Raw genomic sequence first — 15,968 nt, 5'->3', positions numbered from 1 at the left:
AGGCTCTGCTGCTCGCCACGCTCCACAGCTCCCAACAGTAGCGGCAGTGGTGCCTCCTTGCAAGGGCTCTGGCAGCGCTGGCCTGAGGACTGCCGTCACTCCGCTTACTGGGGTCCCTCGCAAACAATGCCAGGCGCGGCCTCCAAGTTGGATGCCAACTGATTGACACGGCACCAGGTGAACAGGTATGCAGGACGACAGAGGGGGGGAACAGAACTATCTTGAGTAGGGAGGTTCTAAAGGATGCCTTTCTTTAGGAGCGACTGTCGAAGCATAAACCATTGGATAATCATGGTGCTGGCGGGAGCTCAGGGGAACTCTACTGCTCTGCGAACTTGCCAGGCCACACCCCCCAGCTACAGTTTAAACTATAAAAATAAAAACTGTCTTTTCACTCTTTTCTGTTTTTTTTGATTGAACAGTAATCAGCCGAAAGGCACTATTTATGCCAACAAGTTTATTTCTCTACACTGTGTGGCAATACAGAAAAAGCAATATCTTGTAACATTTCTCTAAGCATGCAGAGCCACAACATTTAGTAATATAACTTATATAAAACTGATTTTATTATCTTTTTGCAAAATAATACCATTGCTTTTTGCTCCGTTTAATTTCACGGCACAAATGTTGCTTTTATTCTTCACATCTGCAACCATACTATGACTTTCAAATGAAAGAGCAAGACATCAAGTATTTAAGGAGTGAACATGGCTGATTGTGTGCCCATGTATTATAAGCAATAAAATGCCCTCTGCTGTATGTTAAAAGACTGCTCCAAGTCCCCTTGGATTTCTATAACCTCACAAAGGAATTTAACAGCTTGCCTTCACTATAACTTCACTGAACTCCTCAATGACATACAATATCCTTATAAAGTAGTGCAGGGGGAACTTCATCCCATATATATGTGCTTCAAATTTATATAAAGGTTAGTCACTTTCAAAATTGGGTGTATTTTAACATATTTGGTAACAAGCAGATTGATTATTGCTTTCTTGTAATTAACTCAGTGTGAATAAATGTCACCATTTCAACTCATTGAATTTTCAGGATAAACCTTGGGGCAGAAGGAAGATGAAATGCTAGCTGTCCTTTGCAACTTCTTAATCAGCAGCTGTAATGTGGATCAGAGACCGGTTTTGCACTCTGCCTGCTGGTTCTGACAGTTCTTCTGACCTCAGCTGTAAGTTACAACAGTGCAGAAGCCGTGTTATGACTGGTTATTGATGAGACAACTAGGCTGTAATACAATCAGTGAGAGGATTTTAAAAGTTAATACTTGCTTCCATGTATTGTGTAACAAAGCTCAAACAAATCATGCAGAACGATTACATGATCAAGTTCTGATCATACTTTGCTTCACTCCATCCTCATCATCTTTTATGCTGATATAAATTGGTTTGCCAACATCATTAATAATGTGACCATTAAGGAAAAAAACAGACATTTGAAACAGAAGTGCACCAACATTACTCTAAGGCTTGACCACTATGCCACTCAGGGCCAGAGAAGAGATGGGCATTTGGTTCTGTAGTTTATTCCCTGCTTGTCAGAACTCTGAGAAATTGTTCTTCTTGCCTGTCCTAGATCACTCCACCATGTACCACAAAGTAAATGGAGGGGGTTACGGTCTACAAAGAAATGGCAGCTGCAAGAGGAAACACCGTCAAGGTGCAATGTTCTTTCCAAAAGTTCCACAAGGAGACTCCCATTTGAATGGTAAGCTTGAGGACGATACGAATTTTAAAAATTGTGCTGCCAATGCTCGGTTTGCAACATGAGTGGTAAACAGTAATTTACTACCCTTGCAGAAGTAAGCACATGCACAGGAGTATCTGTTCCTTGTAGCACAGAAAACTGGAACAGAGAGTTGGCGCCTTTGCAGCTTGACAGTTTTTCAAAAATGATGACACAGGCAGCAGCAGTCAGCAGAAGTATTGCTATAAAGTATTTGTGGAAAAAGGGTTGTGTAAGAGACGGTGGAAGAGGAAGTATGATACGGAAGGTGATGTATGGCGGCACAGGGTTTGATAGGAGAAGCGTTTGTTGCCAAAATGTTTCCTCTGTCTGGTCCCACAGGAAACACTGGTAGCAGCTGAGTAAATGTTGATCCCAATAGCAAAGTGCGGGCAGGAAGTATGGAGGGTGAGTGGGAGGAGAGAATAAGAGAAGCAAGTCCCTTGGGCCAAGAGGTACTCCGTGGGCACTCAAAAACGAATACAAACATTCGCAATGCCAAAAGTTCTAGCTCGAATGGAGAATTGTGTTGTAATGTTTAGCATCACAAGTTAATAGCATGGGAATTTATACATATATTTGTGTGGAAACAAAGAATTGTTTAATAATATTGGAGTAGGTTGAAAGGTCAGGTGACAGTTGCACAGTCAACCTAAAAATCCATGTAGGTTAATCACTGCTCTCCTCCCACCTGTGTTGCTGCCAGAAAAAAAAGAACATTCTATTCTATGATATTCAAATCTGTTCTATGATACTTCTATAGTGCTTGGCTACCCATAGGCCTCCCAGCGCTGGAATAGTCATCATACAGCCAGAATGCTACATGGAAGGAAAATTATTTGCTGAATAACCAAGTTTTCAATGCCTTAGGAAAAAGTCATTTGTTAGTTATCTGGAGCAATGCGAGTGAAAGGATGTTCCCCGAGTTTCGGAGCCAAATGCGAGAAAGAGCGGCCGCCCAATGAGGATCTTTTGAACTTGAGGACCTGGAGTAAGAGAGCGGCCAAAGATTTAAGCAGCCTCCCAGGAGTGCATAGGCCTCTCTTGTGAGTGCTCTATGCAGAATACACAAGCCCTTAAATTGCACTTCCTGCTTTACATAAGTCAATGTAGCTCTTTCAAGGCATTTTTGCTGATAAGTGCCATGGGAGGCTTATAGGAGGGGAGCTGTGGCATTCTCAGTGACCTATAGCCTCTTAATCACATATTGAAGAGAACCCCAGTACAGAGCATTTCCATACTCGATCCCTCAATTAATAAAGGCCTTGAAAGGAAGTATTTTTGCTAAGAAAGAAAGAAGACTGAGTACCTTTCTTAACAATCTCAAGATCCCAAAACAACTGGCAGCAAGCTGCTTAGCCTGGTGATCCATAGTGAGGCTGGAATCAAGCCACATACTAAGGCTTTTTATCACAGACTTTGAGTTGGGTAGTCTCTCCAGACATACAGGGACAAGGGTGGGGGAGAACTTGTTGAGATTGTTGCCCAGTATCATCACCTCAGTCTTGTCTTCATGGAATTTCAGCTTGAAATTGGCCATCCATCTGGCTACTTAATAGAGATTTGGAGCGAGAATGGGGTGAGAAGAGCTAGCACTAGGAGATATTGAAATCACCATCTGAGTGTCATCAGTATATAGACTATTGAAAGCCCATGGGATTATCTATTTATCTAAGACACTTTAATAGCATTGCAATGTCATGTGTGAACCCCGGAAAGTAAAATCTCAGGCAGATTGAAAAATAAACAAAATGACCACAGCTGTGTGAAGGGCAAGCACTTTTTTGTGGAAGCACACAACTTCTGCCCAATCAAAACATGTACTCCTGATTCCCAGAATGTGGACGGGACCAAAGCTCCTCTCCTGATGATTCTTACATATTTGTCTTGTGACAAATGTGCAGTCAAGCCAGAGCATCATAAACAATACAAATGTTTGAAGACTCAGCAACTATGAGCATGTGCTCAAGCCTCTGATGTCAGCCTGCAGTGTGATCTTTGTAAGGCTGCAACCAACTGCATCCCTGAATACTAGCAAGTGAATTTGAGAAATGCACATGGTACGCTGAAAATTTGTTGGCCAATGAAGAAGTCCTTCGACTCTTTTGGAATGCATCATTTGAACAGGGCACTCATTGGCGAGTGCGGACATTCAAAGCACTCCGATCGGAGCTAAAGGGACTACAATGCTTTCTTGGCTCTGCCAACTGCCTTCCCCAGTACCTATGGTACACAACTGACCAGTACAGCACTGCAGTTCCCAAGTAAAACCATCCAGAAGAAGGCAGAAAGGATGCACCAGAGACTGGAGCCACTGTGGTGAAAGGTAGTACACCCAATGTAGGCATCAAGATTTTCACCAATAGGGCCCACAATCATCCTTGCTTGTGCATCAGGGGTTGTCTAGCCAAATGCAATTCATCTTTCTTAAAGGTTCCTCGAGTGGTGGAAACTGATATCACCCAATAACTAATTCAGCGTGAATATGCACCTAATGACCCAGATGAAGAAAACTATTAATTGTACACAAACAACTTTAAAATCTGTAACTTTTGCAGTGTCTGCAATACTAAATCGTCTTCTCCACAATAAAAGCAAGGAACAGACGTGTCTGTGTTTAAAAAGTGCTTTGCATCTGCAGCCCCCAAGAAACGACGCTTAACACAATAGTTTCCATTATGATGATGTGATGCGCTGCACGCATAAAACTGCACCCTGTCCTCCACTCAGCAGAGACTGTACTCTCAGCCCGCGCGTGCGTGCGTGCGTACCAAAAAATGAATCACTTTATCCCGTACAAGTTTCAAAGCCACTTGTATGACGGGGGCAGCTCAGTGCAAATTGGTTGCAGAAGTATTATACATGTATTGGAAGAGTTTAACATGGCAAAAGAACATTTAAAGTGTTGTTTCTTAATGTCAAGTGCAATTTACAGTTTCTATAAGAGGATTTGTGGAACTATTCTCTTTATTTGTATGCAGGGCTTTAAGTGGGATGAAAAAACTGGGGGTCCCTCTAAGGGGCGAGGCCGATGTAATTAAGAGCGTGGCATAAAAACATGTAAGCTTAAAAAATGTGCTTAACAGTGGGCCGATCGACTGGTATTTTCGTGCTTCTTTCGGTCATTGCATTCAGATATTTAATACAAGTAACAATATATCTACAACAAGCCAGGACTATTGGTTTTCTCAACTGCTGTTAGTTGCATAAGATAAATAATGAACAACAATGGCTTCCTTGTATAAAATATTTAAAATGATGCGGAGACTGAAAGAACTATAACGAGTCTTTTTGAAGTTACACAAAAGGCAGTGAAAGGTTGGAACTGCTGTCGAGTTAAGTTTTTTTCCACCATCCTATGGGAAAGGGCAAAAGTGGAGAGGCCGATAAGGACCTTAGCACCTTCTTTTTAAAACTGACAGTTCTGAGCACCGGCAGGACCCGGCCCACTTAAAGCCCTGATTGTACTATGTATTATACATATATCGTATGATTCGAGGTCTTTCAAATTCCCCAAAACGTTACTTTTAAGCATAGACTCCAAATGTTATTTAAATTGAGATTCAGATGGAAGAGATCGCCTATGACTCGCCTCAAGTCTTAACTACGCACACAACCACACCCAAACATCATCACTAACGTTATAACACGGTCAACCACAAAAACATGACATCCGAGGACAATAAATGCAATAAGGATATATAAATAGTCACCTTGCTTCAGGACAGTACATGCAGTGTACTCGGCAGTTATCAGACAGAAGCAGACACTGCAGCAACTGTTTGGCAGACACTCACTGAGCATGCAAAGATACCAAGCCCCGGAGGTGGCAGCACAACTTGGAGAAGTGCACTGCTGCTGTGCACCATGCTGTGACTGCCACTGTCTAACAGCAAGCCCCTTCTCTGGGAGGCCAGCCTCTCACCTATTTTCTTCCGTTCAGTGGCTTAAAAGTTATGCAGGACGTTAAAATGAAAACAGGACATAAACAAGGCACCCTGCAGGCACTTTCAGGGATATGTAGAGTGCATGGAGCCAGGCAGTGCAGATTAAACTGCTTGTTTACGGTTACCTTCGGGTTTAAAGGCGCGCCACCTGACTTTGCACAGTAGTCCACGAGCACACGCGGATGGGAACTCCGCTGTTACGTGATCTTTCCAGGCCAGGGAAGGAGAGGTAGGCGGGAGGCAAGATAAAACATGCTCTGCCCTGAATCAGCCAAAAGCAGATTCAGGTGTGTTAGCCTCAGACACAGATACCTGGGTTCAGAGAGCGCAAAGGGTAGCTTTCTTCCCCCAGGCGTGAACCAAACTCAAATAAACATGCTTATACGCGTCCTGAGCAACAGTAGAACACTGCAAGTGCCCCTGCCCCCGCCCTTCAGTTACTTACACTTTTAGCCAACTGTGGGCAGACAACTTATACATCTGAACACACAAAGCGCACCGGTCACAAAAAAAGCACTCTACAGGTCAGGTAATCATGGCTAGCCGGGATCATGAAACGCCCGGGGTTCCTATGCCCATCATCAGACCCGATTTTACACGCCTGAAATTCCACTCGGTACAATTGTAATGAGACTTCAAATGCTGCAGCAGCCGAGGCTCGTCCCTGTAAGCGATTTCTTTGCGAAGGGGGGGGGGGGGGCAGGGGGGAACATGCAACACTCTCCCCCGCCAAACCTACTCCTCTCTCCCTCCTCGGCCGCCCCCGTCCCGCTGTGACCATTAAGCACCTGCTCCGAGCAGGCGGACAATGGGAGCATTAAACTCGGAATACATAACACCGTGTGGAAATCCGAGTGGTAAAATCCGTGGCTGCAGGGCTATTACACATTCTGAGGGTCTAACTCGAAATGGGTGGAAATCCATACGGAGATATTGACACTAAGGGCAAAGACGGTCTCCGGGAATCTGCATGAATTGCCTGATCTACTAACACCATAAGTCTAAGGAGTTTAAGAAGCATTGCCCACCTACCGCGAGTGCACCTTTCAGTAAACCTGCAGAAGACAAAGCCTTCGGGGCAGCATCAGAAACCACTGAGCATTTCAGACACGAGGACTCTGCAGTCTCCAGCTTCCAGTGGCTGCTGTCAGCAGAGAGGCTCCTAAGGCACGAATGCCACAGCCAGGAAACGGAGGCCAGGACTCTTCCTTCCTCTGGTCGCCCACTTCTGTGGCAGCTGCAAGGCCTCACAACCTAGACACCGTGTCAAGAAAAACAATGCCCCAGCAGTAAATTTAGCTCTCCAAAAATGGACACAGTCCATCACGAAGCGCTCTCCAAATGCATTTGGCAGAAAAAGAAATACATTCAATTCTTTTCAGAGTTCCTATTGTGCTTCTGTAGCCGAAAAGCTCTCCAAAAAACAAGCCACAAGCTTACAAAGAGGTCTGTCAATGGGGGCTAAGCAGCCACTTAATTCGAGTTGGACTTTTGTATCGTATCCATAGCGATGTTTCCAAGGGTGCTCAGTGGATAGTTTAGAATCCTTTCAAAAACTAGATTGAAGTCTTTAAAAAATGACAATATGTAACGAAAAGCGGTGGAAAGAACTTTTTAACTGGACAGATTTCAGCATGGAAGATGTCTTAGGAAGCATGCTGCCATTAGTAAGCAATACGTTGTCAAAAAGTTTGTTTAAAACAAAGCAATCCATCCAACGCATTGAAATATTATGGAATGTGTTTGCTACCAACAGTAGTGTAACGCAAAACGAGTGGGGTCGTCTTTGGAAATTAGTGAGATTTCAATTACACACAGGATATCTGCCCCAGCAGCATCTTCCGCTGCCTTCCTACCTAAGAGTGCAGTCCCAAAAAGTATTCTAGCTACTACCACTGTGTTAACCTGGAACAGGAGATTGCGCTGCAAGCTGTCCCACCACTGCTCTGCGAGGTCACTGGACACACCGCCCTCTAATACTGTGACTATTCCTTGTAATGATCTCTGAACTGGCACTAATATCGGTCTAAAACTAGGAGCATGCTTTGATGTGACCTCACAACCTCTCGCTAAATGCGGTCTAGCACTATGAACACGCGTTGACATGTATCTCTTGTTAATGCCCATCTAACACCATGAACAAGCTTTGGTCAGTGGTTGAAATGACATTACAAAAGTGTAGGTACTCGTTGCCCAAGAGTACCTGAGTACTAGTCAAAAGTGCCGGTATTCTCCCCTTAAAAGTATTGACACCCCCCACTGAGAAGTGCGGGTACTCTACCTCTAAAATAAAGAAGTGCAGGTACTCAGTAGCTGCTCATTTAAAGCACTAGCTTTGATTACCTCTTTACCTCTTGTTAATCTCCCTCTAGCTCTATGAACATGCTTTGAGGTGGAGGACCTGGCCTGGCAGTTCGAGATGGACTGTTCCCATGGGGAACAGGGTCAAGACTGATTTGCATATGGCTGGGTCCAAACTGAGGTGGCATGGTGAGCAGAATGATAGATTAAACCCAGGTCCTTGACTAGGGATGAGTGGTTGAAAGGTTTCAGCACTCCGTCCATCATCCTTTTGTTCTGCATGCTCTAACGTGACATCGTAACCTCTCACTAATTCCGGTCTAGCTCTATGAACATGCTTTGACATGACCTATGAGCCTCCTAGTTATACCCGTCTAGCACTATGAACTTGCTTTGACTACCTATTTACCTCTCCCTAGTACCTGTGTAGATCTATAAACATGCTCTGACATGATCTCTTAACCTCTGGCTAATCCCTACCTAGCAATTTGATATGAGCCCTGTACCTCCTGTTAATCCCAGTCTAGAACTAGGAACATGCTCTGACATGACCTACCCAGGCTCTGACTTGACCTACCCATACTCTGACATTACCTGGTACCTCCAGGCTGATCTCCATCGAGCACTGGGTACATGCTTTGATAGGACGTCTGTACTTCTCGTTAATTGCCATCTAGCACAATGAACATGCTACATGGCCTCTCTACCTCTAAAAAAAAAAAAAAGCAACAAAAGAATTCTCAATCTTTCACACAACCTGAATCTCATAGGGTCAGGGCCCTCCAGGTCTCAGACCCGGTAGCATTTTATAAAGGACCTTAAAATAGGTCCTACTGGGCCCTATAACCATATACTTAAATTTACTGGGGAAAAACACACATTTTGGAATTAATGTAATAATTATTGAGGTAATCCAGGTCAGTAATTTAGTTCCCGTTCATATTTCACATGTTGTACTGAATCTCTCACTCCATTAAAGTGTTATCTATTGCCAGGAATGTGGTGTTTTTGTATTTTTTGTTCGTTCTGCATCTTATTCTTGTACAGTGCAAGCTTCCCATGAGTCGCCTCAAGGTGTTTATTACAGCCACGAATAAGAGGCCTAGAGATGAGGGTGAAGGCCGTGAGAGTTTCCCGCAGTATCGGTCAGTGGATCAAAAAGGTGTTCAGAATACATGGCCATCCAATCCTCGGCTCTTTTCCATAGCACACAAAACCACTGACAAAGCCAATAGTCTTGGCTGGTTTTAGGTGTCCGTCAGTTACTGTGTTATATCTGGATGCAATAACGGAAAGCTCAGAGAGACACCAAAATGTCGTTCGGTTGGCAGAATACGAGAATCAGTAATTTAGTTTAGGTACTAAAGTCTTTATAGGCCACTCCCCTTCTAGAGACCCCCGCCGTACTCTTTTCACCCCACTTAAAGCGATATATAGGATGTATGAGGAGGTTATGTTAAAGAACACTGCAGTCAGATGCCAAGGATTTTGAACGAACGCATCAGCTGGAGAGCGAATTCTTCAGCTATGCACAACCTGAAGTCCCTCCCCCTTTCAGGAACGCAGTTTTTATGCCCTGCAATCATTAGCAGACCCCTTTCAGCAATACGTTAACTCTAAGACGAACTCAATGCAGTACTCATATGAGTAACACCTACCCCACTGAAATGTCGCGAACCCGCACATACGGTCAGATAGCAGCGCACAGAAGAGTTGTACAGGTGGGTCAAGGCACCATTAAACCGTGCAGGTTATGTCACGGGATGACATTGAACAGTAGGCGGAAGTCAGCCCAAAATGGGATAATAGACTCATTGTTTTTACTCTGAATTTAAAAAAAAAAAAAAGATGCGGGGAGACAAAATCCCAAAACAGGTGTTTATCATCACAGCACATCAGAACGCACTATAAAACCCACAGAGTGACGTCAAATCTAAACTTTAAATGAGTGGAAGTTTTCCAGACACGCACGCATCGCTGTTGAACGGAAAGACTTTCTAGAGGCGTGAAAGGCTAAGCGCCGGGTCCTTACCTTGTTCATTTTCTCGCCCTCGTCCGACAGGTCCAGCTGCACGTCGACGTCCTCGGGGGTGGTCTCAGGGCTGCTGTCCGGCTCGGTGTAATCTGCATGCCCAGGCGCGGGGAGAGGAGAGAATGGGACAAGTTTGAGGCACGGAGAGATGTGGCCGCCTCAGGCAGCCGCAGCACAGACAGAAAATGCAACCAAACCCGGAGCTCCCCTCCCAGATTAGGATCATGCATTCCTCTCAGGTGAGGCGGGCCTGTCAGCAGCTGCAGCGCAGAGAGGCAGAGGAGCGCGCAGAGCGCTGCGCGGTGTCGGTTGTCCTACTTTTATATTCATGAGCGGGCACCACAATGGACACAGCAGCATTTACAGAAACGTCACACACAAGTCCAGAACACCGCGGGGCACTTCTAACTGTACAACGCCTCTTGAACCCGAACAAGCCTTGTTGAGAGGCACTCTCCCTAGCCCCTTCCAGTTTATCTGCCTCATCTCCCCCTTCCTGTATGATCGGAACCCAACAGCTTGGGAGGGAAGGGAAACCTTTCTGAGTGCACCTTGAAGCCTGCTGACGCTGCTCTACATTTTTGAGACGCGAAAGGTGTTTGGTAACGTTCTCAAGTACTCCGTACACATGAGGTTTGCAAAACTTCTATCAGTGCCTAATTTGCAAAAAGAAAACGTGGAAACTGCCCGGAGTTTCCTTTACGGCCAACACACTTAAATAGACCTGCATTGTGGACATCAGGACTGCATCCTCTCGATTGCCAACACACATATGGACCTGCACTGTTGTACATCAGACTGCATCCTCTTGATTGCCAACACAGCCATGGGCCTGCACGGTTAGCAATCGAGAGGATGCAGTCTGATGAACAACACACCCGTAGACCTGCACTGTTGTACGTCAGGACTGCATTCTCTCGATTGCCAGCTCACCTAGAGACCTGCACTGTTGTACATCAGACTGCATCCTCTCGATTGCCAACACACCTACAGACCTGCACTGTTGTACATCAGGACTGCATCCTCTCAATTGCCAATACACATATAGACCTGCACTGTTGTACATCAGGACTGCATCTTCTCGATTGCCAACACACCTATGGATCTGCACTATTATACATCATGACTGCATCCTCTTGATTGCCAACACACCAATAGACCTGTACTGTTGTGCATCAGCACTGCATCCTCTTGATTGCCAACACACCTACAGACCTGCACTGTTGTACATCAGGACTGCATCCTCTCAATTGCCAATACACATATAGACCTGCACTGTTGTACATCAGGACTGCATCCTCTCGATTGCCAACACACCTATGGGCCTGCAATGTTATACATCATGACCGCATCCTCTCGATTGGCAACACACCAATAGACCTGTACTGTTGTGCATCAGCACTGCATCCTCTCGATTGCCAACACACCTGTAGACCTGCACTGTTGTACATCAGACTGCATCCTCTTGATTGCCAACACACCCGTAGACCTGCACTGTTGTACGTCAGGACTGCATCCTCTTGATTGCCAACTCACCTAGAGACCTGCACTGTTGTACATCAGGCTGCATCCTCTCAATTGCCAACACACCTAGAGACCTGCACTGTTGTACATCAGACTGCATCTTCTCGACTGCCAACACCCATATAGACCTGCACTGTTGTACATCATGACTCCATTCTCTTGATGGCCAACACACCTATAGATCTGCACTGCTGTGCATCAGGACTGCATCCTCTCGATTGCCAACACACTCATAGAGCTGCACTGTTGTGCATCATGACTCCATCCTCTCAATGGCCAACACATCTAGAGACCTGCACAGTTGTACATCAGCACTGCATCCTCTCGATTGCCAACACACCTACAGACCTGCACTGTTGTACATCAGGACTGCATCCTCTCGATTGCCAACACACCTGTAGACCTGCACTGTTGTACATCAGGACTGCATCCTCTTGATTGCCAACTCACCTATAGAGCTGCACTGTTGTACATCAGGACTGCATCCTCTCGATTGCCAACTCACCTATAGAGCTGCACTGTTGTACATCATTACTCTATTCTCTTGATGGCCAACATACCTGTAGACCTGCACTGTTGGCATCAGGACTGCATCCTCTCAATTGCCAACCCACCTATAGAGCTGCACTGTTGTACATCATGACTCCATCCTCTTGATTGCCAACATACCTGTAGACCTGCACTTTTGTACATCATGACTCTATTCTCTTGATGGCCAACACACCTGTAGACCTGCACTGCTGTTCATCAGGACTGCATCCTCTCAATTGCCAGCACACCTATAGAGCTGCACTGTTGTACATCATGACTCCATCCTCTTGATGGCCAACACACCTATAGACCTGCACTGTTGTGCATCAGGACTGCATCCTCTCGATTGCCAACACACTCATAGAGCTGCACTGTTGTGCATCATGACTCCATCCTCTCAATGGCCAACACATCTAGAGACCTGCACTTTTGTACATCATGACTCTATTCTCTTGATGGCCAACACACCTACAGACCTGCACTGTTGTACATCAGGACTGCATCCTCTCGATTGCCAACACACCTGTAGACCTGCACTGTTGTACATCAGGACTGCATCCTCTTGATTGCCAACTCACCTATAGAGCTGCACTGTTGTACATCAGGACTGCATCCTCTCGATTGCCAACACACCTATAGAGCTGCACTGTTGTACATCAGACTGCATTCTCTCGATTAGAAACACACCAATAGACCTGCACTGTTGTACATCATTACTCCATCCTCTTGATTGCAGCTCATGCCACTTTTCAACCATGTCTCCCCTCCCCCCGCGTATTGCAGCATGGGTTAGAAATTTTGTGGCACAATAAAAGGACATTTTGCGACACAAAAAATGACATTTTTTCAGCATTTTTCAGCACTTTATTCAATAGCTATGCAAACTTTCATATTGCTATGGATAGTGGACTGCACGGATGCAGCTGGTGATCACATTTTGTTAAAAAAGGGATGTGGACTGAGCAGATATTCTGGAGGGAGGTTACATTTTTATATAGAATGATGGACTGGGAGATGCTTTACAAACGTATGCACGCATTACACCCTAAATATTTTAACAGAATATATGGCAGCCTATCTTGTACCTTGTGTAATCCAATTTTAAAATTATGACTTACATATTCAAGGTGGTTTTTGTCACAGGCTTGGACCTCGTAGCACTATAAATACTGAAGCCGCTATTCCCCACTGTGCTACCAGGATTCCTTCTGTGAGTCTCTGGTTAGACACAGAGACATCCATGACTGTATTAACCAAGTAAATATCCAACTAAAATAGCGCACTCCCCACTGCTTGATTTTGTTAAGGTGCATTTAATTTGCATTTAGTGTGTGCGTTATTGTCTACATGTCATGTAGAAAATGTTCTGTTCTAAATGTCAAAGCCCAACCAAATAGCTACAGAATATTTTATTTCTTTAAGATAGATTCTTGACCCCCCACTCACCTAAGCATCACAATACATTTTTTTTTTTTAATGATCTTGAGCCACTAACTAGGTCCTATGCTGGAAGTGAGCAACTTCTTCTTTTTAGCTCTTTAAATACGTTGCTTGGCCCACGTGGTTGCAAGGCTTTGAATAAAAAGCAAAATAGGTCGCCTTTGGAAAGTCGCTGAGAATACAGAGACAGACCTGGCTTCTTTGCGCTTCCCACCGCTATGTTTTATTGCCCACAAGTTTGCGCAAATAAAGTAAAAAAATAAATAAATACAGCAGAACAAGCGACTGGCGGAAGCCTTTCAGGAGACCACAGGCAAGCCTGCCTTCCTCGCTCTCTCCAAACCCCTTGGGAGTCCAGTCCAGAGAGGCGGAAAAGGAGCGGGGGCGGCTCTTGCGCCCTGATAACATATCGGCATCAGGCAGCCAGTAAAGAGAAACGCTGCACGCAGGATCACTCATAACTTTAAGGATGTGGAGACAGAGGCAGCCTACGTTAAAATTAAATAGAACGGGCAAGTAAATGTTTTTAAAGTAAATGTTACAGTTTTTTTTTTTTTTTGCGGGCATTGCAGTTCTTGCCTAATTTCACAGTAATTATACGATTTGAAAATCGCGATAAACTGGGCGGTCTGACTTTCTGACACCACCATGCACTTCCTGTCTCATACCTCCCGCTTAGCGTTTCTTTGTCATCCACACCTTGTGTCCGTTGTCAGTGCTTTCCTACCGCATCCTCCATCCCCCTGGTTCCCTTCTGGTTTTTCTTGCTCTGTGTCAAAGTCCAATACGTGCTGGTCCCCCCGAAGGAGTGCCGACAGATTGTTTAATATGCCAAGTGTGTGATTATATGCCATCCTCTATCCTGTTAAGACTGTTTGTGGAAGAAGTTGACCTTTACCTTGCGCTGTCCTATACAGGTGCTGTTATTTTATGCGCGGCCTTCTGGTTCGGACCCCTCATACCCTGGAGACATACTGTCAATGAGTTTGTTGGTTGGGTATAACTGCACCAATGTTCCGCTGAAATATTGAGACTGACCAATGGTTCACAGTCCGGAACACTTTCTCTAGGTAATAGATCTCTTGCCCCCTCTACTTTTTTTAGTTCTTTGAAATGTGTGATGACTTTGGGGATCTAAACCATTGTTGGGACATAGGTTTGTGTATGTAACTTTGGATTTATGTATCTTTGGGTGTTAGATGTTTTTGGCGATACACCCTGGTACTTCAATTTAAATTGCTGCAATCTTTTATATGTCTGATTATGTTGTGCTAAGATGCATGCATATACTGATTACATCTCTCAAGACTATCCTGATTTTGAGTTGTTGATATAAAATGAATATGTTGTGATGCTCTCTATTTTATGTGTATCTCAGAAATGCCAATAAATATTGGAAAAAAGAAGGTAAGAGGAGCCTTGTTATTCACCAGTCCCAGCATTTGGGAGCACCAGCGGTGCACACTTAAGAACTTTCTTCAGCCCCCACACCTACCTTTTAAATTAAGCCTTGATACATTGACTTTTTGAAGACTTATTTTTAGTTTGCAGCAGCGCTTTCACCTCAGTTAGGCACATCCTAGTGCCTAGTGAATAAAATGGAGGTTACTCCTTAATACTGCTCAATCTAAAGATTTGCATGGCCTGTAGCCAATGGTTTGGTGGATTTGATGGTAGAGATACAGGTGGGACGGTATTAGGAAGAGAAGATGGTCCACTGGATAAGAGTAACAGAGCATATTGCTATATTCCACGGCATAGGATATAAAGTAGGAAAAGCAGCATCAGGCAGCCAGAGGATTAAGAGGAACGTCCTTTAGGACCTCTTTCCCAGCTGTGCATTAGCTGTTGAAGAAACATCAAGAGCTTAGTGGATACTGTGGGTGTAAAGGGCATAGGTTATTGCCAAGAAAATCACGCTGACTTGAGCATGCCTGGAGATTGTCAAAGATGCCAGCTTAGCTCTGGGGAGATGTTTTCAGACATCTGATGTCCTAGGTAAACCTGGCAAAGCATAACAATGGGAGATGCAGGGGGTGATCCACCGAACAATATTGATTTTGGATGCATGCTTGCCAGCATCTTTATCACCTCAGATGATGAAGTACAGGTCATTAGATTGCAGAGCCTTTCTTTCAGTTAAAGTCAGAGCAGAGCAGGCCAACCATCAACAATGTGGAACAAATCAACAGAGGAGGCAGGTGGTTGGCGAAAGAAAATTAAGAAAGATCAATTTTATATGAAATCGAGTAAGGAGTTTCATGATGAATGATAGGCCCATACAACCATGTTGTAGAAAACAATGAGGTGTGCAGCTCATTTATGCATAAGACCAGTTTAATGACCCGTTTGGCAGTGGAAAACTACTTTCCCATGAATTTTCAGTAGATCTTGACATCAGGTAAAAAGGACTTGCTGGTGTCTGTCCGGTGCTTGGTAAAACACCCGACTTTGCC

At 44.6% G+C, this 15,968-nt stretch overlaps 1 protein-coding gene across 5 annotated transcripts in view; it reads right to left on the bottom strand.

Annotated features, from left to right (window-relative positions):
* Positions 1-15,968, bottom strand: part of TIAM1 (TIAM Rac1 associated GEF 1) — a 537,211-nt gene that overhangs the window by 191,624 nt on the left and 329,619 nt on the right. For 4 of the 5 annotated variants that reach the window (XM_069204046.1, XM_069204045.1, XM_069204047.1 and 1 more), the window contains one exon: positions 10,018-10,109. In XM_069204046.1, the coding sequence (XP_069060147.1) occupies positions 10,018-10,109 (92 nt within the window). Of the gene's footprint in view, positions 1-6,716; positions 6,802-10,017; positions 10,110-15,968 lie in introns of those variants that run through there. The other variant, XM_069204049.1, reaches the window with a different exon arrangement.

The sequence above is a fragment of the Pleurodeles waltl genome, chromosome 8 (genome assembly GCF_031143425.1).
Source record: "Pleurodeles waltl isolate 20211129_DDA chromosome 8, aPleWal1.hap1.20221129, whole genome shotgun sequence".
NCBI classification, from domain to species: Eukaryota; Metazoa; Chordata; class Amphibia; order Caudata; family Salamandridae; genus Pleurodeles; species Pleurodeles waltl.
This window is presented reverse-complemented; position numbering and strand designations above follow the sequence as displayed.